Below are 27,698 nucleotides of genomic sequence, written 5' to 3'. Positions count from 1 at the left end.
CTATGGTACATTGATAATTTGACTACCTGGCATTCTTTAGAAACGAAACACTCTGAAGAGCATCCATTCAGAAATCCGATAATTTTGAATAAAAATGAAATATTTTTAAAATAATAAATCATATTTTTAACCATGCTTTCTTTGAAAGAGGAAAATGGAATTGTTTGTTTAAATGGCTAAATGCCCACACAATTGATTCGTCATGTACAGATTACCTTTTTCTTTCGGAGGGTAATAAAGGGATGTATAGCAAGTTGAAAAGGGCAGTATTCTAATGATATTTGAGACTATCCGTGTACTTAACAGGTAAAAATCACTTGCTGTGGATAAGCAGTTGTCAGTTGACAGAAATCTTCAAAGACCTAAATAATTCCTGCATATCAAATGTATTTTCTCAGTTTGAAAATGATTATGGTCTTGATTATAGTGAAGTTGCTCATATATTCATGATACCATGGAATATTACAAAACATAGTGATAACAATAATTATCATGGCAATTTATGAGAGCATCTGGGATAGGCATAAAGGATGGATTCCTTCTTTGAAAGCCTACCCCTAAGCACACACATACAGAAAAAAGAACATACTATCATTATCATGTACAATCAGAGTATAACAACAATTCTGACAAGAGAGTTTAACAAATTTACTTTACAAAAGTGTCAAAGTTGCCCCTGCTATTCTACTGATTATTATTCTTATTTAACAGAAATTGTTTATATTTCATTTTGAAAAGATTGAGAGTTTTGCATTTTCTAATTTCCAAAGTTATACTATTCCATATTACTGGTCCTTTAGAAAATAGAGAAATTTTCATACATGTCATTCTTATTTTGGGGAGGACTCAAGGTTGAGAGTACTCCATTACAAGATTGTCAATAGTTAAATTCATACAAATAATTGTTTTAAATGCATTGGAAAAAAGGAAATGAAAGAGTGCGCATTTGGTAAAACGGTGGATAAAACACTTATTCATTCTTTTTGTGCCCCTATGTTTTACATTTTAGAAAAAAGTAAAAATAAAAAAATAAATAAAATTTATCATCAACTTTCTACAAAATAGAACACCACTGGAAGTTATATTTGGTATCATCCAAATAATACCTTGGATTCTAAAATCGGTTATATCGTGATGTTGTTGGGTAACCAATTAATATTGCAGTGCAAAATTATGTCTGTCACACCTGGTATTACATTTTCTCTCGACTTTTAAGATTATTATTATGCAGTAATTTAAGAGTATATAATTATCAAAACGAAACAAAAATTTATTATACCCATTTTTAAAAATGATATAAAATATCAGAATGTTTAAAACAATTCATTACACATCATGTGTATTACATGTACGTAAAACTTCCAATACAGTTCCTTCTATGGCTGTCTCACAAAAGTCTGCATAAAAAATATATATATTCGCCATATTGCAAATATGTCAACAAGAATTAAATAATATTGTTCCTTTATAATTATGAATGTGATCAGGCGATGTGATTGTATAGTTTGCTATATGTTTGATTCAATACCATAGTTTAGATGCTGCTTATAAGTATCGGCTTCTATGGTGATGTATATATACAGTCACAGGCTTGCGGTTATATCATGTGAGAGCGGAGGATTGGGGAGTACTGAAAAGAACTGTTGGTAGTCATAGAAGACTAGTGTAATCTTTCTTGAGCTTAGAACTATAGCGCCGGTAGTAAGGAGAGGATTGGTGATAGGAGGGGCTCGACTTTTCGAACAGGTTGACCGTCCGTCGTCACTCCTGACGACGGATAGTCAACCTATTAAACATAGTTTTATATTTTGTTAAAGTCTTTGATATTGCCTTTAATCGTTTGATTTTTGTCTCTGCATTATACAAGAAAATACTATGTTTTTTGTTTGTTAGATCACGATAAATGTTTACATTTTCTAGTTATCAATGATTCCCTTAATCCAGTCAATATAGTGTGTGACTCTGGTGTAGACACCGTAGGTTACACCACATATGGCGCCGTAGCTCACGATCCCGATCTGCCTGTATATGTTGTTCCGCTGCACGACCATGGGGCCACCTGAATCGCCTTGGCATGAATCCCTCCCGTCTGATCCCGCACACAATTCAGTAGTCGTGTCCACAGCTAACCCACGCGCTCTCAGCTCGCTGCTACACAAACTATCTAGAACCGGTGGTATGCCGATTTCCAAGAGATCTTGCGATTTCACTCCTCCCGTCTTGATACGACCCCACCCCGTGACGTAAGCCGTCCTCTCATTAGGATTCACGAACCAATTAGCTAGATATGAAAATATTAAAGTGAATAAAGAGGAGGGGGTGAAGATCACAAAAGAGACAGAAATAATGATAGTCCTACACATAATCCTGCACAGAGAAAGCGAGGAACCAACATGAACTCTTACATAAGTTTTAAACTGCAGTTTGCGACTCTTCAAGTTTTAAACAACGACCAGTCACAACAACACGGGTTCACACAGGACCGAAGCAACGAGTGTTCGAAGTTTTAAACTCAGGGGTGACAGTGAGCACTAAAAAAAAAAAAGAAAGTTTTTTTGTTTTCCCCTCAACCACGCCCCCCTTGAGTAAAAAAAAAAAGAAGAGGATTCGCGGGGGGGGGGGGTGGGGGGAGGTGGGGGTGGGGGAAGTGGGGGGGGGGGGGTAAGAGAGCACATTTTTTTTGTCCTAAAATTTGGTCTGCTCTTTTGGGTCACCAATTACTACATTTTTTCCCTTTTTTTTTCTTTTTTATTCAAAACAAACAAAACCAAAACAAAACCAAAGGGGGGGGGGGGTTCATCTAAAACGTACACATTAATAATGTTAAGGGGGTTCAACCCCCCACCCCCACCCCCCCCCCCCCCCCCCCTGCTGTACGCGCCTGGAAAGACCTATAATATAATACAGGTATTATTTACATTAGGCAAGTTCTTTGATAATATCTGAAATCAATTTCACCACTCTGTCCTATTTCACACGTCAAAATCGTTTTCAAATACCTTTTTTGGGGTCACTTGGTGGAAGACAGACAGTACGTACGAATGGACCCAGCTCTGCTTCACGATCCAAACGCAAGAGGGCGATGTCATTGTGGTCTCCTCCGTCGTCGGAGTCCTTGAAGTAGTCCGGGTGCGTAATCAATTCCTTCACATCGAACACCTGGGCCCTAGTATGCATATCATTCACTCTGTGTGTCAGTCCTAAATATATAAATCAAAAGACGATCATTTGTGTGTGTGTGTGTACAGAGATGCGGGGGCGGATGACGGTAACATATTGTTTTTGAAAAAGATGTCTTTAACCCTACTGGTACTATGTCCCATTTTAAAGCTTATCAGTACTAGTTTACAGGAGGGATCTCATCAACTCAGCTCTCAGTTAACATAAGAAAAAGAGGATCATGGGGGACCAATGGTCACCGATTAGGCATTGTTTAATATAGAGAGGGCGCAAGTAGCTACAAGTAGTGTAGTGGGCCTTTAAGACCAACAAAATGAAAAGGTTAAATTCCAACGGCGTTCGAAAGATAATACTAATAAAGAACTGCCCTCAAAACGAAAGGGCTTGGAAATGTCTTTAAGTGGGGAAAAGCGACCATTAGTGGTGGAATCGACTTAAGTGATTGCAATTATCACTAAAGTTATAGTCTCGACTTAAGTGATTGCAATTATCACCAAAGAAATAGTCTCATTTTCAGACTCTTGTACCGAATGGGCAGACGCTTGTACTGCGCAAAGATTCAATCAGTTTAATTTTGGCCATTACAAGAATTGGTTTATTGATGTAGAAAAATGCCCATGTACCCTATTCAACTCATTTTATGTATGTTATTACCAAAGGGAAAAAAAGAAGTCAGTCAGTCACTCAAAAGTGTCTAAAGAGTGAAGTCTAGAAAGTAAACGTACCAAGATTGATAACTTTCATGAAATATGAACAAAAAAAATTATTTTTATTTATTAATCATCGTATTAAGTTGTAAAAAAACATAATCCAAGTGTACTGACCTAAAATGACCTTTGACCTTGACTTTGTGACCTGGAATTTGTGTCATATGATTTGTAATACTTGATTACCCTTGGATACAAGTTTCATAGAATTTGAACAAACACTTTTGAAATTATGCTAAAAATTCAAAATCTTGATGTTGATGCCACAACAAAGTCTAAGTTTGCAGACCTGAAATAACATTTGACCTTGACTTTGTCGCCTAAAAGAATAATCACATGATTGGTGATACTTGTTAACCCTTATGTTCAAGTTTCATGGAAAAGGAATGTACAATTGAAAATTATGATAAAAATTCAAAATCTTAACCTGATGCCACAACATAGTCTAAGTTTGTTGACCGGAAAGGATCTTTGACCTTGACTTAGTACCCCGAGATTCTACTCACATGATTGGGGATACTTGATAACCCTTTAGTCTAAGTTTCATTGAAAAATAACTTATACTATCAAAATTATATTAAAAATTCAAAAACTTAACCTCAGATTAGATTTGTGATGATGATGCCACAACATAGTCTAAGTTTGTTGACCTGAAATGATCTTTGACCTTGACTTAGTGACCCATTTAGCTCCGTTTAGTCTCATTTGACAACGCCTCCTTTCGTCAGAGTCAGCAGCCTAACATGTTAGCCTATGGAATTTTACCCCCAATATCGTTAATTTTTTTATTTTTTTTTAAACGAAAAGCACATCCACCCCGACGTACGTTATCACTAGCTCTTTCATTGGAACCCTCATGTCCCATTAACTTTTGAAAGTTCACCCACCGTAATTTGATTAAAATAGGTTTCCTTGAATTGTCGCGGCCTAGGAAATAGTCGCAAAAGACAAGATGTTTTGTTTTACTTAAAAACGAAACAATATGATGTTTGTTGTATTCAGGATACACATTTTGTCCCAGCTATGGAGACTGATATACGTAGGGAAATGGGACGGTAAATGTTTTTTCTCTTTCAACACGTCCAACTCAAGAGGAGTAGCAATTCTTTTTAAGAACACTCTCCCTGTAAATATAAATAGAATTAAAGTAGATATCACAGGAAACTTTGTTGTTTTAGATGTAACTTTGCACGAATATAATATTACTATCGCGTCGATGTATGGCCCAAATACAGATAACCCAATATTTTTTGCAGATCTTCAACAAATTATAATAGATTTTGAAAATCGACATGCTATTGTCTGTGGAGACTGGAATTTAGTACAAGATTCAACCCTTGACACATATAACTATTTGCATGTTAATAACCCGCGAGCTAAACAACAAGTAAATAAAATGAAGACTGAGTTAGATCTATGTGATCCTTGGAGAATTAGATTTCCAGATAAAAGACGTTATACGTGGCGGCAACCAACCCCTCTTAAACAGAGTAGATTAGACTTCTTTTAGATTTTCTTCAGAACTTCTTTCATTAGTGCACAATGCTGATATTCGTTCAGGTTACCGAACAGATCCCTCTTTAACTCGTATAAGTCTCAGTTTGAATCAGATAAAACGAGGTCCTGGTTTTTGGAAATTTAATAATTCCTTGTTAAGAGACGAAGATTTTGTTTCGCAAATAAAGAAAAAGATAAAAGACACTATTCTATTTGATGCTAAAGACAAAGCAAAGTTTGATCAGAATGGTTGCATAGTGGGCGAGTGTGAATTAAGCATAAATGATCAGTTATTTTTTTTAAACTTTAATGATGATTATATGAGGGGAAGCAATATCATATGCCTCTTTGCCAAAAAACAAAATGTGAACAGGGAAAAAGATCTAGAAAAGAAAATTGAAGAGTTAGAAAGAAAATTGATCATATCTGACGATAAGACTTTAATATTCGAGGAAATTGATAAATCAAAATTAGAACTGGAAGCATCCCGTTTTAAAAGTAATGAAGGAATTGCGATTAGATCCCGGATTAAATGGATGGAGTTCGGAAAAAAAACCCATCTAAATTCTTTTTAAATTTAGGAAGAAAAAAATAATACCAATAAAGAAATACGTCAGTTATCCGCTGAAAATGGTGATATTTTAGACAGACAAAGTGACATACTTAAGGAAGTGTTTAACTTTTATTCTAACCTTCATGCAGAAAAAGAAACTGATGAAATTAATCTGGAATTATTGTTAAACTACCCTGACATTCCTAAGTTGTCCTCGCAAATGTCCTCATTATTGGAAGGTCCACTTTGTGTTGACGAAATCTATTCCACTTTAAAAATCATGAAAAACAATAAATCCCCCGGACAGGATGGTTTTACTGTAGAATGTTATCGTTACTTTTGGGAAGATATTAAATACTTGCTGGTTAGATCATTGAATTATGCGTATTTCACAGGGAAATTGTCAAACTCACAAAAAATGGGAATAATAACTTTGATTCCAAAAGGAAACAAACCTAGACATTAATTTTGTTAAAAAATTGGCGACCGATCTCTTTATTGAATGTAGTTTATAAACAAGCATCCAGTTGCATCGCAAACAGACTCAAGGGCGTTTTGTCATTTTTTATACATGAAAATCAAACAGGATTTTTGAGTGGTCGTTTTATTGGCGAAAACATACGTTTATTATATGATACGCTACTTTATACTGAATTACATGATATAGCTGGCATGCTTCTTGTTGTTGATTTTGAAAAAGCTTTTGATTCCGTATCGCATGATTTTCTGTTCAATGTCCTGGATTTTTTTCGCTTCGGTCCATCTGTAAAGAAATGGATCAACTTGTTTTATGCAAATGCATCCTCTTGTGTATTAGTTAACGGACACTGTACAGATAGATTTGAAATAGGACGAGGGTGTCGCCAGGGAGATCCTTTGTCTTCCTACCTCTTTTTGTTAGTCAGTGAGATACTTGGGAGTTGGGATCCTAATACGACACTCACATTCTTTGGGCGGATTGCATATGAATGGAAAAAACGCTTAAACTGTTGCAATATGCAGACGATACCCTTTTGACACTCAACGGTTCAATGCAGGATTTACAATGTGCCCTTACAATACTTAATGAATTTGCAAATATGTCCAATCTCAAAATCAACACGACTAAAACTCAAGTGATATGGGTTGGGAAGAATAGAACTTTCAAAAAAGAAATTTTACATGAGTACAAACTTAATTGGATATCTGAGGGATATTTTAGGTACTTGGGCATAGACTTTTCAGTTAAATTATCAGAAATGGTTAATCACAATTATCAAGAAAAGGTTCAAGAGATAAACCGTCAAATGGCGATATGGTTGAAAAGAACATTGACTCCCTTAGGAAGAGTTAGCATAGTAAAATCCCTATTTATACCCAAATTGAACTACCTATTTTTATCTCTTCCTGAACCAAAATTGGAAATTATGAAGATAATATCGATCGACGTTTTTTCGAATTTATATGGCATGGCAAACGTGATAAAATAAGTAGGAAACAAATGGGCCAATTGTACAATGAAGGCGGAGTTAAAGTGACTGACCTTTGTATGCATTCTAAATCACTTAAGATATCATGGATAAGAAGATTTATTCGTTCTGAAAGTTTCACTCTTTATATGTTCCAATCATTCTTACCTCCACCTATACATCTCTTTAGTTATTCATGGGGGCTGAATATTACAAAGAATTAGCCACTGCAATACGAAACCCATTTTGGGAAGAAGTATTATCAGCCTTTTCAGACCTTACTCAATTCACTGTAAATGATATTGCATGTCAACCCCTTTGGAATAACCCTAAAATAAAAGTTAATGATAACGTAATTTATTATAAGTCTTGGTGCGCTAAGGGGGTACGTTTTCTTAACGATGTTTTAAAAACAGATGGATCATTTCTCTCATACTTTGATTTTCAACGTAAATACAATGTACATGTAAACTTTCTTCAATATCATGGCTTTTGTCATGCTGTTCGATTTGGCTTTAATAAAAATGTCATACCAAAGGTCATTGAACCTACATGTATCATCCCGGAAGCATTGTTATTAACAATAAAAGTGAAAAAAGGTTGTGCACGTATATACCGTTCTTTATTGAAGCATAATATAAAGGAATGTAAAAGTCTTACAAAGTGGAAACAGGAGTTTGACCTTGACAATATTGTATGGAGTTCGTATTATTTTCTTCCCTTTAATTCAATTGTCGATGTTAACATGAGGTGGTTTCAGTTCAAGTTACTGAATAGAATTCTTTATATGAAAGATGCTTTGTTAAGATTTAAATTAGTTACAGATAACTTATGTACATTCTGTAATAACAGTGTAAAAACGATTATACATATATTTTGTTACTGTATCCATACAACCGAAATATGGTCTAAACTTGAGTATTGGTTGTCCCGTAATAATGTACTTATTGGCCCGAATTCACAAAGGAGGTTTGTCGAAAAACCTTGGTTTTCGTACATCATATGACGCGTTTTACGCGTTTTTTACAAACCTGGTTTGTAAAGAACAAAAGGAGGTTTTGCGAAACAAAAGGAGGTTTGAGCTCACGAGGTCACGAGGTCACGAAAGTATTAGAAAATTAAATGTTTTGTTTACGGCGATAACGTAAAAAACAAGAGGCAAATTGTAACAAAACATGGTTCAAGTAGACCTATGTATAAGCATGTAGGAAGGAGCTGATTAGAATACAGCATAAGATATCAAAGATGAAATATCACAAGGTCATGAATCCACAATTATTTCCAATTATCTTATTACAATGAGAAGAGTGATAATTTTGAAGAAAAAAAAAATCAAATTCAACCAAATTGGGGTCAATTGTCATGAGCATAAAAGAGTTTGGGTGTATGAAGTGAGATGTTGAAGTTCACAATCATTGATCAGTGAAGTTATAGGTGGAGGCATATTAGGGTCGACACTATGGTCTTGGGGACACGGTCGCTTCCATTTTGTTTAACTTCAAATCTGTAATACACTTGAAATATTTGTATCTATCCTTTTCCAATATTTTGTATGATTAACTATGATATATGTTAATGAACAGAATTCGTTGATGTGTATCATTGCTGTTAAATAAATACAATGCAGTACATTGACATACAATAATAGACCTACCAAGATAAACAGTTGTTCTATTCTGGCTCAGCGTACGAATTGGGTCTCCAATGAAACAGTGTGCTGCGGTCAAAATCCAGTTCTTGTGAATGAGAGAGCCCCCGCAAATAATCTTTGAGACGATTTTCATAAAGAGTAGCAATGAAAAAAAAGGGGAAGTCACTGGAAATAAGCTCTAGAGCTTTCGTGGGTTATCCTGTTCAAGCTGACTTCATTTTGATCTGTTATTATTGTATATTGTTGTATGTTGGAAACTTGTCGAATAAAAATCAATCAATCAATCAATTATTTTATGTCATCTCTATTACCGCTCGGTATAGTACAAACAGCGATCTTGTTTTTACACGGTGGAGGGGGGACTGCACACTTTTCAAGAATATAGTCTCGAGCCCATCCCCCCTCCCTCCCCCACCCCTCTCCTTCCGTCCTGATTCAAACAGAAAAAACATAAGGAGTACGTTTTGTATATAACCTAAGATCCACCCTAGACCATAGTTCTAGCCCAGATTCTGGTCAATTTGAATATTTTACCTTTAATAATAAAATAACAAATAATTATAATTGTATTATTAAAGTTAATACAAAGTTTTGGTATGGGGTCATGAATTTGGTTCAAATGAACATATTGTAAGCATATGCGATGCTACAATATTCAGTGATCGTTGTCGCGGTTGAAATCGAGTCTAAAGTTATGCAATTGTAAATAATAAGCTCTTTGTGTTGTATAGCTCCCTCTTAAGGCCAATATATTAATGAAGCTATAAAACAACGTTTCTTGACTAAAATCGACCGATGAGCTATTCCCGTTTGGAAATTATATATCACAACTACTTATTCTGAGAATTTCAAGATCGCAGCTACCATTGTACGGCCGTAGGCGCTATTTGAAATTTATCAAAATTTATCGGGAGCACCGGTAAATTTTTATATTCAATTTTTCTCGAAAGCAGAAGTGTTTTAGGGGCTAAATTTTTTAGTGCTTATAATACATCCGCAGGGGCATCCAAATATACCAAAATTGTAAAGAATCACTATCCACCCAATTTTCGAAATTTCCCAAAACTTTGTATTACCTTTAAGATGCCATGATAAACTTACATGTATGTTAACAGTTAAATATTTCTTTCATCGTATGTCCAATTTTTGATATAAATTGAAATTATTTGTATGCGCCTTGAGCATTTCTAGAGATGGAAATGTTGCACTTTATAAATATTATTATTATTATTATTATTATTTAGTGCTATCGTTGGAAATGAAAGGTAAAATATTCTCATAGGCATTCTTACATCATTTGTGTCTTCATCGTAAAGGGCTGCCTGCCACGGCCAAACCCCCGAACCGGCTATATCACCACCAACGATGCGAGACGTCCCCGACGGATGTTTTGACTCTCCACATTCCTCGTAAGCTAAGAAATAAGGAAACCACATTATGAATAATTCGAGATATGAATGAATCGTGATTGGCGAGATTTAAATTACCCGATTTTTGTTTTAATCGGTGATTTACATCACTGCCATTAACATGTGTGTTAATTTTTTCCCTACTTTTGCACAGTTTGGTGCTACTTATATACTATATCATTTATTTTGTTGAAAATTTAAGATTTTTAGGTGTTACTATAGCTTAAACCTAGGCCCATCACTAAAAGCGATGCAACACACTCAAAGCTCATATTGAGTTGTCATCCTTTTTTTCTTTCTTCTGTGACTGTTTCAGTAAGCCTACAGTTCTTTTTCTCCCTCCATTCATGTTTCCTTGGATAATTCCCTATGTATTTCTTTATTTTGATTCCTGTATCCTTTCTTTCGCTTCCCTTATGTTATTCTTTCTTTTTAATATTTTTAATTCTCTTTTCTTCTATCTTTCCTAATGTTATTCCTATTATAATTTTGACCGCCAAGTAAGTCCTCTTAGTCCTTTTTACTTTCAATAATAGGTCACTTTACAGTTAATGCAAAACATCCACATGACCTCAGGTACGCGTACAAGTTTTAATCGCACATGTCCTTGATTTTAACCCCCCCCCCCCCCCCCCCCAAACAAAAACAATCGAAAAAAATACAAGTTATAGGAAATGAATGAATGAATAAATGAATGGGCGGATAAATGAATGACTGAATAAATAAATAAATTAATGAATGAATGACCGTATGAAAGAATAAATAAACGAATGAATAAGCAAATAACTGAAGAAAACAATAAAAGTAGATTTAAAGTTTATTTTCCCTTGTTTTTCATTTCCAGGAATTCACTACATGCGAAGTTTAAATGTATTTGGTTGAGAGTTTTATGCAGATGAAGTCCTGGGGCTGGGAAGTGGAGGGGGTCAATAGACCCCCCCCCCCCTCTTTTTTTTTTTTAAAGGGGCCTCTAAACTTTCTGTCTAGAAAAGCATGCCCATGGAGTCGCGAGGTGATAGAATCCGAATCCGAATCTATAGGCCTACTCAGTTAAAGAGAACAAATTACAAGTAAAAACAGAAACATAGTAAAACAACAACGACAACAAGCAACGCGTATACCTGATAATAAAAGCATGAACAAGTTTCGTCAAAGTTACTCATCAAGTTAAGTGAGAGGTAGAACCGTGAACAGAGAAGGTAAATTAAAAGGCAATATGACACTTAAAATATAACTCAGCTTATTTTTAAAAACTTGGAAGGCACTTTGAAAACACAAGACTTTCTTCTGCTTCTTGATTTACATAGGCTTACCCAATAATCTTCACACAGAAAAGATCATAAAGACTTCCAAGAAATCAACTCAGGGCAATTTTAGAAACCACGTTTGGCTAACATAGTACATTATAGTGATGATTTCAAAAGGTTATATCAAGGCTACTTCAATTATTGACCAATTTTTTATTTTTTTTTAAAATAAATTCTTTGTGTGTTGTTAGTACGTTTTTTTCTTCATGGAAATTGAAGGACCAAATGTTTTTTTGCATTACTCACATCTGTTGGTAGAGGTAATGGCTTCCACGGCGCGTTCCAGCTTATTATAATCCGAGAGATAAAATACATGTTCGCTGACAGGCGGAGAGGCGATTTCGGCAAGTGCTGTCTTGTCCGTGTTCCTGCTAATTCCTATGCAGTGTATCTTGAGGGCCGCATCTTCCTTTAGTGGTTGAGCGCTTTTCGATGGGGCACCACCGACGTTACTGAAACCTGATAGATAACAACAGCCGTGAATTTGGTAAATTAGAATTAATAGTTATTCAATCCAATTCAATTCGTATTTATTTAATTTCCAAAAGAAAGATAAACATAGGTTTTATAGATATTATTACAGGTAGTATAACAAAATGTATGTACATATTCTTTTGTTATCTTGATAAGTATAAACATTACACATAATAACATTATTACAAGAAATTCTTGCCCCCTCCCATGTTTTCCGAAGATTCATGATAGCGAAAATGAAATAGAAACTACATTATTTTCAAATTACAATTTTTCTGTACTGAAAAATACTATGTTGAACCTATTTCATTTTCGGCTTTTATAATTACGAACTTAATTGTATTCCTTAAACACCTAACCTTCGGAAAAGTTCTAGATTAAATGGAGGGCAAATGACAATAGCAATATTAATAAAAAGATGATAGGGAAGGATAAGGAATGGTTAAAAAGATGTGCATTGTAACGTTTTAGAATAAAAATGAATGTAATGCAACTAATCTTTCTTAAGGCCCTTTTACACTTTCACGGATCGCATCACGGATCATCCCGGATCGTCGCTCCGGGATCATCCGTGTTATCTCCGGCATTACCGTGTATATACACCGGGGAGGCATCCGGCGTGATCCTTGGCGTACCGGCATATCCGGGGAAAAAATTAGGCTTGCTTAATTTTTCATCCCGGAGTTCACTGATGAAACAATCCATCCTCTTCCCTGTAGGCACCGTGTACCTCCGTGTAGCCGCCGAATACATCCGGGACAGTCCGTGTAGACACCGGGAGGTCCGTATAAACACCGGTTTCATCCGGGTTTGAAATTCCGTATATCAAATGAGCGCCTACAAGCTCAAGTCACCCGTCAACATTCCGGAGATATCCCAAAAGACAACGTACACCTCCGTGTAAGGACCGTAAAAGTACCCAGTAGCCTCCGTGCTCTTCCTTGAAATCCGTGTTAGCTCCGTATGCGTTTCCGGCGTGGTCCGCGTTGCTACCTTGTCTGTCCGTGGAGACACCGTACTTGCCCGTGTATACACCCAGTTCGGAACGTATCCACACCGGCATCGAGAAGAAATCGTGGTGTCGCACGCCGGAAAACCCGGATTAAGATCCGGGATGATCCGTGATGCGATCCGTGAAAGTGTAAAAGGGCCTTTACAGTCAAAACAGTGAATACATATGCACACATATTCGGGTACGCGGGACTACACACGTACAGTCATGTGGCGCCGAAATTTAGTTCAAAGATTTTAACTATCTCTCGTCCAATTTAGAAGATGTATTTCAAGAGCAATATGTTGAATGTGATATTATAGGCTTACAAATATTTGTTGAGGATTAGGGGGGGGGGGGTCTCGGTCGCAGGCCGATTGAGGCCAAATCTATTCTCTTCTCTTCTATTTATTAATTATTGGGGGAGGGGGCTCATGGATACTTTAGCCCCCCCCCCCCCCCCCCACCAGAACATACAAGGGGGCTCCCCCTCTTCACCCAAGCCTCAGGTTCCTTAGCATATGCCCACTATGGTGTTCTTACACAAACAACGAATGTATGAAAAGTAATGAATCATTTTTACCTTAACAAACACTTTAAGCTGAGCTTACCATCTGTTATGATAAATAGAATGCGTTTCCTGCTGCTGTACCCAGATTCTTCCGCTGTTTCGGCAATCATTACCCCGATTGTATCGAGAGCCGCGGGCAAATTTGTTCCTTTATCTGTTACAAGAAAGCCAAAGCCAAAATTAATTCATCTTTCATTCTTTCTTTTTTCAATTAATAATTCATTTTTTATGTCAATATTGAATCAGTTTGATTTTGATGTCATTGATAGATTGTTTTTGTCTCTATTTGTCAGCAAAAAGATATACATAATATTTTGACGTCATGGTTATTTGTAAATAACATTCGAGAGGCATATCGAAAGTAGGATCGGGTATCGAGTATACATTTTAGCGCACGTCTACTGACGATTTCCAACTCTCAAAAGTCTCACAAAGATACTTCTGATATAAATGTCGAAAAAACCTCTTCTCCGATCAGTCCTTTGCAGCATGCCTCTGAAGTTTATAAAGGAATGCATTAAATATCCCTACGAAAAATTATATTTAACTTCTTTAGGCATCCAATATTCCATTCAATTACATAACTTTGCGAGGATGTTGTTTAAAATGTTTCGAGACAAATTTGATTATACAATCCAATCCAATCGAGGTATTTTTTAAAGCGACAATATCTACTTGACTAATCAACAATGCACAATAATCGCCAATATATTTTTCAATGGCGAACATCGAAAAGGATAATTGTTTAACGAACCCCCCCCCCCCCCCCTCCCCTTGATCTGAGTTTAAGTGTTTTCCGGTATCTTCGTTATACGGTTAATCTGAAATGGTTCTTGGACTTTCACGGATATTATTTTGGTTCACTAACTAATAAACCTGGATGCACTCCTGATATGGAAGTAGCTGTCTAAATGAACCTTTGTTATACAATACAACCACTATATTGTATTTAGATGCATTCAGACAAGAGGCAGTCAACCGCTTCAAAGAACTGCCACAGCAAAAAATAAAAATGAATAAATGAAATAATGCACAAATAGTCACTGCTTTGGGGGCATGGGTAAAATCTTTGCCCGGAGTTTAGCTTGTAAAGTATACATTGTCCATATTAAGCCCTGACACAGAATTTAAGTAAAAGTAAACCGCATCCCCTATTTAAAAGGGTATCTATTTAATGCAAGAATAGTGATATCTAAAGAATTTCTTGTATGTTTGTTTTATAGCAAATATCCTGTTCTAGGCAATCCTTGTGTTATAGAACAATAATTTCCCTAGCAATATTTCCGCTATTAAGCGTTATTGGTGACGTATAGTGGTCAATTGCGAATGTTATGCCCGCAGTTTTGACCATTATTAGATGATCAGTTTCCAGATTGGCGGTTTATGACATGATATATCAATTTAATACTTGTTCATAGTATAACACAGAGATCATAGAGGAGGGTTATAGTATAGGAGGATTATTAGACACAGCTACGTGTCCTTTTCACCCTACATTGTAGGGGCTGAACCCCCCCCCCCCCCCCCCCCCCCCCCCCCCCCCCCCACTCCCCTAACAAAAACAAAACATATTAATGAATTTAAGCGATAATTGTGTATGTGTGTGTAATATCAATCAGATATGATTATTAAATATAGGGACCGACCTTTAACGTCACCATCCGAATAACTTGACTCAGTTTCGAACCGGGGTCGCGCCTGAGTCAGTTTGTAGGCGAAAACAGAGAGTTGGCCAAGTGAACGTGCCGCTAAACCAACTCATCACATCTCCCTTGAATTCAAAACCTTAATGCAAGAAGTCGAAAGCCCCCCCCCCCTCCCATTCAGCTCCCCCACCCCAGCCCCAATATTCTTCTAGAATCGCGCCTGCTCTTGCCATTCTTGCCCGGTAGCGGGTTTTTGAGGCCGTTCGTTGCCTCTTGTCTGAACGTCGCTTAGATTTACTTGTGTAATTGACATTCGCCTCGATGGCATTAACTACATTAACTGTAGTCGTAAAATCGTTGACGTTGAACAATCTGCGTGCTTCAGACGAGTAGGAGACTGCCCCGACACGCGTTCCACCAGGCGAGGTATTCACTTGAAGCTGCAACAAAATATATGTATATTCAGATACACAATCAGATTATTTCATCAACCCATATCTTAAAAACATAAAAAACCGGCCTCCATTGGCATGAACTAACCTGTCGACGTATTCAAAGCTCTGTTTAAACCCACTTGTCTTCAGAAGCCTTGGAATAGTTGAATGGTTTTAATGGTTGTGTGTCTGTAATGTAGGTTTCTAAAGGGCCGTGCAGATATTACACTGCAAAAGGGTTGCGTTTTTTTTTTTAATTTTAAAGATGACGTAAAGTGTAATACGCTTCATGTCCGTTTTCTTATAACACATACAGAGCTAAGTGAATACGTGCACGAACTTTGTTGCACGCAGTCATCGTTTATTTAAACTTTACGCACAAAAAATGGTATTTTTTGTGTTTTTTAATTTATGTGGCGGAATACAGCGCCATATAATTATGATCGAATCCTAGGCAGTATTGTACCAAAGCGTATAGAGCATATGTATATAGTAATAGTAAAAATGAACGGGTAATTAGGTTTAAGTGCTATAAATCCAGAATAATTACTTTTGAAAAAGGAATATTGAGCCTTTTTGAGGTCGAAAAGAGTCCGCCCCTTTTCATGCCACAAAGTATCATAGGGTTCCTACGAGGAAAAAGTTCTCACCAAAATAAAAATTGGAAATTTGCCCCTACTATATGCCTTTGTTTATTTGGAACATCCGCCACTGCCCCTCAGTGTGTAACTTTTTTTTCCTCGATTATTCATTTTAACCCAATTCTATGGGTAACATCTATGAGTTATTATTAGAAAGACATCAACTTAAAGATTTGTAAAACTCTATCAACTCTTTTCCTCTTTATTATGGACATTCACTTTATTATATTTCTGCTTTATACTTCTCTTACCTTTCCCACTAGAAGCTTGGCAAATCTCTTGCCTGTCCTGAAGTTGTCAATTCCAACACTATTCGACGCATCAAACGCAAAGTAGATATCCATACCAGAAGAGAGTTTAATAGTACGTTTTCTTCGCAAACCTGAGTTCGAGCTGGTGTCATTTCGACCCACCAAAGAGCCGCCGTCGATGACGATTTCGTCGAAGGTCTTCCCTAGCCCATTCATCACTCGAGAAAGTTCGTCGAACTCATCACGACCTTAATTAAATTTGAACAGAGGAGATTTCTGCTACAAGATCATCCGAATATGGGTAATAATGATTGTACATCATCTAAGAACCCACCCAGTGAGCCCCTAAGATCAGCAGAAATTTCAAGTTGAAGTATGATGTGTCAAATGACAGTTAGAAACCTACATTTTCCTTCCGAGAGATTGTACAGAGTATAGTCGTGAGATTTTAACAGTGAATTTGATGTCATAATAAAATGGAAACACTTTTAGTCTGTAATATGAATCATAATGATACAAATTTCATTTTCCCAATTTTTTGTTTCTTTTTCTTACGGGGGGGGGGGGGGGTGGGGGATGTGTAAAATAGTGTACCAGGGGGGTGTTTCATAAAGCTGTTCGTAAAGTTACGCATGACTTTACGAACGACTTGTATATGAAAAGCCAAAAGTGATGCTCAATCATTCTTGATTATTATTCATTGAGTTGAACTGTGCAGATGTAGATTAACATTCTTATTATAACAAACATTTTTAATGCAAAGTATATTTTTTGCCATAATTTAATTGAGGTTATTGGAAATATCAGAAAGAAAACTTTGGGCATCCTATCTGGCACTTCATATACAAGTCGTTCGTAAAGTCATGCGTAACTTTACTTTATTTCACGATGCGTGAACACTCGCGCATTTCGACATAATCTACGTGGGTACACCTACCTTCACGGGAAAAAAAGTAAAATGTTATTCTTACCCATGCATCTTGGCATCTCCCCAGTCCACTCTTCAGAAAACGTACACATCCTCTCTTCGGAACCCACCATCTCATAACCATGGTTGCATCGAAAATTGACCTTGGTGTTTACTCTGTACTGCGGAGAGCCGACTTTAGAGCCGTGTATGGGGTTCCCCAAGGCTGGACAGTCGTACTCTATAGTGAAAATAACAACATGAAAGTGGTGTACCGCAAAACGGCGTGGTTCACAATACAGGTACACCACATGTAACTCCGCAACCATGTACAATCACACACACACACACGCGCGCGCACACATACACACACGCACTCACACACGCGCACACGCACACACCAACGCACACGCGCGCACACAAACGCACACGCACGCACACACGCGCACACACACACATCCCCTTCAAAACATACGGGACAGTAGTATAGTATTAATGACTGCTTTGAGAGAAATAGTTGTTTTTATACGCTCAAGGGAAGGTTAGAATTGTGCTATTACCCGAGGCGTGCCGAGGGCAATAGCTAAATTGTAACCTTCCCGAGAGCGTATAAAAAGAACTATTTCTCGAATATTAAAGCAGTCATTAATACTTTTATATGCCGAAAAAAAATAGACTAAAAAATAAAAAATAAAAAATATTTTTTTTTTTGTCGAAGATGGGATTCGATCTCTTGCGTACAAAAGGTGATTTTACTAAAATCAGCGCCTTAAACCGCTCGGCCATCGCGCTCTGTCACCATATCTAGCAGTTTTCTCTAATATATAAATTAAAATGGATTGAAAACGGCTTCGCGTGGTGGATGCTTTGCCGCTGCTCCATTAAACGGGCCCTTCTTTTACTTTTGCAATGCATATTGGCACGAACTTAGATCAAGATCTATCGGCAGATGTTGTTTTTTTGTTTTTGGAAGTTTATTTTCGTCTTCATGTCAACAATGCAAGATAAAATTGTGGGTAAGATCGATCGAGATTCAATTGTATTGAAATTACCGACCAATTCTTCGCACACGTACGGTATCCTCGATCGCTCAGACCATTTTTAACATGTAAACCTATGGGGTAACCATGGAGACTGACCTATTTTCCCGGTAACCATGGTTATTGGGATTTTAGAACTGTTTTAACCATGGTTACCGGGAATTTTACAGGAACAGTTAAAGTTTATGAATGCAATTTCGACCAATCAGATGGCTGGATTTCTTAAGTGAGGTATATAATAGAATATGTTGTACAAGGAATCAGTTATTTTATAAACCTAACAAATATCGTCTCTGATAGAGAATCCCGCGTCATTTATACATGTATATTTACAGCCATGTTGACGGATGCGCCGGTGTGCTAGTGGATGTGTGCGAGTATGCGTGTATGTGTGTGCGTGTGCGTGTGTGCGCGTTCAAACGTTTACTAATGACAATTAGTCGATGAGAACTTTTTTCGTTATGGCCCGTCCTGTGACTTCACTATCCTGAAGATGCGACTTATAACCACGCCGTGTTGTTTTATGAGAACACCTAAAATCTATTACCACTTAATCAGCCCAAACCTAGAAATGAGAATAATGTTTAGCCCAGCTAATATGTAAACGAAATAGTTTTCACTTCATTCACATTTTTTACACCACAAATTAGATATTTCTACCTTTTGCACGATTGTGTAACATTGCCGCTGCCTTCTTGTCGCTCGCCAGCACACTTACCAATGGTTGAATTATTTTCTAAGACCCCTCGTTGCCCCCAAACTGGAATATTTGATCCCATATTAAGCAATTAATTGATGTGAGAGGTTCTCCACACGTCTCTTTAAATAAATATTGATTTCTAGCTATGTCGTGCATAAAATGAGAAGATTGTGTAAATTTTACGAGGAGTGGATTAAAAAAAATGCTAGATCCTCAACAACAGCACATCAGCAAACCGTCCGTGCTTTTCACACCCACAACAACATCGGTATAATAACCTTCATTGTGGCATGACGTTAGAGTACCATTCCAGTGACCATCGGGTTGACACACCCTCTCACTTGACCCAAGCAGCTCTAGATGTGACCGACACCTGAGGGTCATCATCGTTCCTACGGGCCAAGAATTCGTGGCGTCTTGTCCGTTTCTCGGCGAGAAAGAAATCTCGCCGTTGTCAAGGTGACGGGATCCCGGATGGGGACACCTTGCGACTAAAGATACGAAAAAAGCATCGAACGTTTTACATTTTATTATTACAGCTGATACTCGATTATTTCTTCTTTTGTAGATCGAATAGTTTAATATAGCATAGTGACAACGGGGATATTCTATTTCGACCATGGATGAATTTACACAATGGATACACAAACCTAAGCATTTGTTAAAACCTGGACCCGTGGTCAAAATCACCAACCCATCTGCATTGAGATAAGCTGTTCTACTAGACATTCGCGTGGTGCAGTCTTCAGTTGGGTCCCACATGCTACAACGCAGATGCTTTTTACTCGCACGCTGCCCAATCATGTATATTTAAAACAATTTAGATAATATTCATTTCATGTTCAGTACACGAAAGCAATGAAAAACGAAAACAAAGGACTACTCGGTACTGAACAAATGTTTTTACAAAAAGGAATATGGAGAATTTTCGAATAGGCAGAAAAAGGCAGAAAAAGGCAAAAAGAACACAGCCTTATTTATGAATACATGTAAATGACTTAATAATCCTTCTCGGACTTAATTCTTTTCATCAATGAGAGTTCCACAAACCTTTGCAGCTTGGTACGTTATCGGACCATATTCCATTGGGTCCACCGTGACTCTGACATACTTGCCAGCTTATTCCATCGACGAGATACCCTTCGTTACATTCATATTGCACCATCTGTGGACGAAGATGGAGAATACCCATTGAAATATGAACTTCTTGAAGTAAAAAACATCGAAGCAAATGAAATGAAATATGGGTACTAATGCGCGTATGTAAGGAAGAAAACATTTGCGAGTGATGTTGCACATCTGATTTACCAATCAATAAACTGCAATAAAACAACCGACTCATTAATCAATTAACTTATTAAGAAATTACTTAACTGATTAACAAATCTATGGACTCATTAACCACTAAGTTTAACCAGTCAGTCAACTTATTAGCAAATTAGTCAAACAATCAATTAGTAAATAACTATCTAAACAGATCAATGGCGAGCAGATTATCGAAAAATCAGTGAATTCTTAAGATATTATCTCTTCTGATGTAATACATTATGATTACGTTATTGAAAAATAATATTAAATAATAAATCATTAATCAGCAATAATAAATTGACAGTCAGAGTGTAATTGCAATCAGTAAACTAAATAGCAAGTCCGTGAAATTATAATGATAATACTAGTGATATTATAAATACTAGTAATGATAACAATGATAACTCAGGGAAGCCTCATGAGTATTAATACTGTTATCCCTGGGGCCCTAAAATCATACTATTACCTCTGTTGTTACTACTATTAATTATATTATTTATTTTGTTTAGTATCATCATCATCATCATCATCATCATTATGCGTCAACATGTTAGATAATAAATGATTGTGGAAGTAACGAATCCACTATCCATTAGCTAATGATCTTGGATTTTTATTGATAAGTTTTTGTTTTTGTTTTTGTTCCCCAAATAATGAAAAACAACTTTAGGACTTACTTCTCCAACATTGTATGTCCTGTTCTCAATGTTGTGTGTACCATTCTCTATGGGTTCCAGGGTGGGTGGGGCACAGATGATCTCTGCATTGTAAGAATAAAGATGTACCAACATGCAGCTCATCGAATGACCGTGCAATTACAGGATTATACACGCACCGTTTCCATGGGAGAGGTTGCGACCCCTCCCAATTTTCCCCAAACGGACTAACGTACAAAGATAGAGCCTTCATCTTTAAGGTCATTTTAAGAACATAAAGGTCTAAAGGTCATCCTATGACGTTCGTATTTCTCGCTAGCTAATCCACATCCAGTTATCAAAAACTATACACATTATAATTATGTGAACTAATTTAATAATTTACACTGTTACACTTATATGTTTTACAGTTACGCGTGGTGAATTGCTATTTGTAAAAATATAAGATTAAACATTCAAAAGCTCTCCTGAAATGCTTAAAACAACTCTCAAAATAACTCATAGGAGGTGCGATTAACGATGCCACTGACTTTGACGGGTGAGAGGGAGAGGGTTCAAACGCCATACAATTTGTAAAAATTGACAAGATGAAAACAACATAATCGAATGAATCCTTAATAAAGTTAAAATTTACCAAGGGAGCAAAAACAAAAGTCCAATTAAACGATTCCAATCTCATTTTAATGTGTCAAAGGTAGGGATGCAGAAGTGCCCCTGTGTATGAATTCCCCAAAGTTTCCGACGCCCCTTCATCTGTCCATCTTCTCCTGTATTCCGCAAAATACAAAGCCTCCCCCCCCCCCCCAAAAAAAAAACAGAAAAATACCAGAAAAAAAAAAAGATTGATTGTGTTTAACTTATAACATTATTATGTACAAGAAAATGAACCTTGAACCTTACTGTTGCATTCCGGTACATCCGCATCCGCTTCCCAGGAGCCATGCTGACACGTGATTGTGACGTCCCCGGTTAGATGGTATCCTGTTTGGCAGGTATAGTTAAATACTGTGCGTTCGGTGTAGAGATCACCGCGTTTGATTCCAGAGCTTTCATCAAGGACCAAGGCTAGCATCCCGGATGGTTCGTTTGGGTCAGGGCATGATGGAGGTCCTGGAAATGTCAAGGACAAAATTTGGACGATATTTATAACTGAAAATGATGAGCGAAATAGTGATGGGACAAAATAGCAAGATGCTTTAATTCTCCTTACCAACTGCCCAATATTTTAAATGTTTAATACAGTATTGAGTACAGCAAATATTGCAGAATTTCAGGGAGCAAATCCCCAAAAGGAGAGCTCAATTGGAAACGCCATGAAGAATTTAAGTGAGGCTTCCATTAAAAAAAACTTTGTTATATGAATATGTCTTGTATAAGTCAAAGCAACGAAGTAAAGAGATTAGAAGAAGATTCAAGCACGAGGAAAATGTATAGGAGAACATTTGACATGCACTGAGACCAATTATGCTAACGGATATTATAGCTCATTTGGTTATTAAGCTTATTCTCTAGAGTATATGAGTTAGGACAACGCATGGTAACAGAAGAATTAATAGATTTGAGTCATCATCAAATATGGAAATTTAAGCAATTTCTAATCCAAGATAATATTGACTATCGAAAAGCAGATAACATTTAAACGTTTTAGTTACGTCTATTAGTAACTTACTGAAACATCGAGGTACATCTCCCTGCCAACTACCCGTAGCCTCGTTGCAGACCACCGTTCTTTGTCCATGGAGCTCGAAACCAGGGTTACAGCGATACACAGCAATGCTTCTTGCAGATTTACCACGCATGCGCACATACCCGTTGGCAGGGCTCTCAGGAAGACGAAAACATACCAGCGGAGCTGGAAAACAAAAAGACTCTAGTATTAGTAAAACATTTTTAAAGAAAAGATTACAAAATATAATATGAAAAGATAGAAAGTGAATCAAATTATGAAAGTGCAATTCATTGGTATTAACGTGTGAGCATGAAAATCTTGCGATAATTGTAATATTTACTTCTTGTGTAGCGCATATGATATCATTATAATGACTCTACCCGCTTCTAAAGGACCTTGGATATATTATTACCACGGCTCGAGCTCGAGCTCCGGCAACAGTATAGCGCTCATTGCAATCATGGGGTTAATCCTATATGCACTCACTAACTACACATGGGTCGAGTTATATATATTATAACTCGAGTGTGGTAAACGTAGATCATGTATTGCTATATAAGTTAATGCCGCGGCAAGAAATCGAGCCTCGAACCTTGTGATCTGCAGTCCGGTGACTCACCCATTATACCACAACACCTTTATTTCATGTGCTTCATGTGTTTCAGTTTTGAAAAAATGTAATACATCATTTACGGTCTGTCTGTAATGGATTGGCATAAGATGTTTACCACCAGAACAGTGTCTTAATTGCAACTAACTGACTTAACCATGGACAAACGCTGTCGTGAAGTCACTAATTAAAAAAACAACACTTAGTCAAGCTTTTGAAAAAGAAAAAAAAGGTAGAACCACCTTTTACTTACCATGGCAATATGGGTAATCGCTCCATTGTTCATTGTCCTGGCAGATAATGAATTCATCTCCTACAAGCGTTGCGTCAGGCTCACACACTGCGCGCACGATGTAATTCACAGGGAGATGCGTCAATCCATAGTCTGCACTGTTCTGATATTCGTAACGTCCTTTCCGCAAACTCCTTGGTCGACGACAGCTAGTACCCTCTGAAAAATGTGAAATAATTGGAAAAGAAACATGCTTGAAAACACTTATTTTACGTTAGGTGGGTCCAGGAGACCGAGGCCCATGGGAAAATAGTGAAAAACAGTATTCTCAAATGCGTATTGGACACGAGGAGTCATTTGTCTGACGCAAAACTGCGTCACTCCATAGTCTGTTTTGTTCTGATATGCCATTTCCGTAAAAACCATGGTCGACAACAACTAGTATCTTCTAAAAGAGTTTTGCATAATTGGAAAGAAACTAGTTTCACAATTAATATCATATTGAAACAAAATTTTAAAAATCCCCTCTTCGTAATAATTTTTTAAAAATCCGGACGATAACTCCAAATTGATTATACTTTGCCTTACCTGCACAGGAACAGATGTATCCTAAAATGGCGGCAACGATGATCGCCGAAAACTTCATTTCAACACCTCGTGGATCGCCTTCTCAGGCAAACTGAAGTGATTCTAGCCGAGCGAGCTGCACAGAAAAATGTCAACAACCAATGAAACTCAGAAATGCATGTACGTGATAGTTACCAATCCTGTGTTTCAGCACAGAACCATCAAGTGGTCACGAGCTTGGGAAACGAGCTCTTTTCAGTTATTCATTTCTATATATATATATCTCGTCGTTCTGACAGGATACCTATTGATATCATATATTTAATGATGAGTTTGAACGCAGCATATGTTTGTGGAAAATGTTCACATTTTCAAAATTTGCAATTATAACTCTACTATCTTTGGAAATGCAAGCATCACTTTAAACATAGAGATCTTTTTATTCCTGGATCATGTTTTTTCTGATTGAGGTGTCTAATGGAAGGGCAGAAACTGAACTTTCTAGAAATGTGATTTTTGTCTTTGAAATTCAGATACCTTCCGCTAAATGACTCTTTAGTTACCTCTCTTTAAATTGATTTTAATCACTCAGGCGTGAAATATGCATCATATGAGTTGAATCAAATGAAAGAGGAGGATCTAAGCTTAACATATAGGTATCATTTATTAATTATAATTGTGATTAAGCAATGATATAACATCGATAATTCTCGGTTTCGTTTTTTCTTGGACGCACTGTATATCAAATCCTGTTAAAAGAAAGGGACGATAATTTGAATATATTATGTAATAGATGGCATGCAGATGGTATATTATTTGATAATAAATATATTCAACATTATTTCAGGGTGATGTTTCGCTGTACAATGCATACAACGGTTCGGTACTTTCAGTACAGACTTTTAAATAGGATAATTTATTTGAATAAGGATCTTGTGAAAATAAAAATAATTATAAATAGGAACTGTTCACTTCGTGGAAGATAAGAAGAAGATATGGTGCACTTCTCTTAATTCTGTTACGTGACCAAATTGATTTGGAGTCGTTTGACTGACTTGTTAAACATTGTAACACACTGTAGAATAAAATAAATACATGTTTTATTTGGTTTCATTGAGAAACGTAACGATGCTTTAAACTGTATAATAATTTGGACTAAACAACAATCACATTTTTCTCGAATACAAACATTTATACCGTCCTTCCGGACAATAAAGCAATATATCAGGAATAGTTACATAAACGAGAGGCAGGTTAGTATACTTGCTAACAACTGACGAATTTGATTTTTTTTAAATGGATACATTTTAAAAGAAAGATATTATATAAAGAGGACTCTTTCGAGGGTTTTTTGAGCCATGTAAGGAGAGAGTTTTGGAGGGGGTCTCCTCCAGGGTTGGCGGAGCGTCTTTCAAAGCGGAGGGGGCATCATCAAAAAGGGCACTTTCTGGAGAGAGAGAGAAAAAGACACCTTGGAAGGGAAGCCTCGACGCGAAAATTACACTTTTGAGACATTGGTGATCACATTATCACGGATGATGATTCAATAGTTTGGTGTGATGGTTTGAATATATATAAGATTTTTGATGTCGCAGTGCGGAAAATTAAATCTTATAAAGACGAAAAGTCAAATGGTTAAGAGCATGATTATATCAATTATAAATGCGAGCGAGCATAGCATAACAAGAAAAAGTTGCTCTTAGTCGCTTTAAATTAGGGGCACATATTGATAGAGGAAAAAGGGGCACTTATCAAAAGAGAAAGGGACGCTCAAAAAAGAAAGGAGCAAGAGTCAAAGTAAAGACGGCAATGATCAGAGGTGGTGAAGGAGCGCCTGCTCAAGTGCCCCCCCCCCCCCGCCCCTCCCAGGGTAGGGAAAATGTTGGCCTATTTCTGTCTGAAAATCAAGTTTTAGATACAATTTGAACACAGAATTGGTTTCAGTAGTAAATACCATTAAAACTAAGAATCAAATAGAAGTTTCAACATTCTGAATGTCAGACGGGTACATGTGCATGTGTATGCTTCTTTCATACGTGTATCATAAATAGACCGTTTAAAGCCCCTATAAAGTTGGGAGACCCAAATTCTCCAAAAATTTAATTGCAAAATTTCACTTAAATTGTATCATAATGTGAAAGGGAATGGCATATAAGACAGGATTCTGCAAAGATTTCCTCTTTCCCCCACCAAAAAAATAATATTGATAACAGAATACGTACTTTGGGTTTTCTGTTGTACGCAGAAAACTAACATTTTGTATGCTTTTCTCAATATTCTACTTCAAACACATTGCAGAAATGTGTCTTAAATGACATCCTCTTTCACATTGTGATGCAATTTAAGTGAAATTCTGCTATCAATTTTTTGGGGCGCCCATGACTTTAGAGAAGCTTGAATTTAATTCTGAAATGTTAAAACAAAAAATTCGATATAACATTATGAAGCGCTTTTATCAGCTAGTTTTAACTGGAGGAGCGCTATTAATATACAGTTGTTTTTTTTTTGTACTAGTGTTATTCGGTTCAAGCGACAAAAACAAATGCATAATAACTGTCCAAGAAAAAAAAACACACCCCAAACAAACAAATACCAAAATAATAAAAGTATGAAGAAAAAAGGCACCAACAATCAAACTAGAAGAGAAATAATTTCTTACTCCAGGAAGCGAATGGTAGACCAGACAGCGGAACAAAAACACGTCTTGCTTCAGCAGCCCGTGAGGTGAAAGTGAACAATAAATCGCTAAATCTATTCTTTAGGCCGTCGCGGCAGTGGTGCAGCCTGGGTTTAGTCATTAAAGGGGGCACCAATCGTATGTATGAAATGCAAGAAAACATGCAAACAGAGCCAAAGAAAGGTCCGGGAGTGGGAGTTATTTTCGCTCTCTCTGCCTATCTTTTTTTTTTGGGGGGGGGGGGGGTGGGGGAACATTGGTCTAACTGCGTGTGTAAAATACAAGAGAACGTGGCATTAGAGTAAATGTGGGGTCTGGGAGTGGATCATATCTTTACAAGTTTTACATACTTTTCTTTAATTCTTTCTCTCTTTTTTGTGTGGGTACGTGCCCCTACCCACTTGTAGCTTGAGGTGCAGCGAGGTATTCTCATCAAATGTGAAAGAACAACATTTTCTCCTTTTCGTATTTTTTCCCTTTACTTGGAACAATTCCAAGAAGTAGAGATTGTTTTTTTTTTATTTTTTAACCTTGGTAGAGAGTGGGCGATTCATGTCGTAACTATAACGGGG

At 36.9% G+C, this 27,698-nt stretch overlaps 1 protein-coding gene across 1 annotated transcript; it reads right to left on the bottom strand.

Moving 5' to 3' along the window:
• Nucleotides 1-1,870: 1,870 nt before the first annotated feature.
• On the bottom strand, nt 1,871-27,214 carry LOC756500 (sushi, von Willebrand factor type A, EGF and pentraxin domain-containing protein 1-like). Its single transcript, XM_030989045.1, is given in 19 exon segments — nt 1,871-2,281; nt 3,000-3,108; nt 3,110-3,166; nt 3,169-3,200; nt 9,040-9,151; nt 10,329-10,450; nt 11,999-12,211; nt 13,829-13,942; nt 15,733-15,874; nt 16,761-17,008; nt 17,732-17,908; nt 19,686-19,898; nt 20,458-20,572; nt 21,393-21,475; nt 22,272-22,481; nt 23,041-23,223; nt 23,904-24,101; nt 24,471-24,585; nt 27,109-27,214. Coding segments are annotated over 18 exon segments (2,751 nt in total). The 5' UTR covers nt 24,529-24,585; nt 27,109-27,214; the 3' UTR covers nt 1,871-1,916.
• Between the last annotated feature and the right edge of the window lie 484 nt (nt 27,215-27,698).

This window comes from Strongylocentrotus purpuratus, unplaced genomic scaffold, assembly GCF_000002235.5.
Source record: "Strongylocentrotus purpuratus isolate Spur 01 unplaced genomic scaffold, Spur_5.0 spur5_contig_841, whole genome shotgun sequence".
NCBI classification, from domain to species: Eukaryota; Metazoa; Echinodermata; class Echinoidea; order Camarodonta; family Strongylocentrotidae; genus Strongylocentrotus; species Strongylocentrotus purpuratus.
Note: the sequence above shows the minus strand (reverse complement) of the source record. Positions and strands in the feature narration are given on the sequence as shown.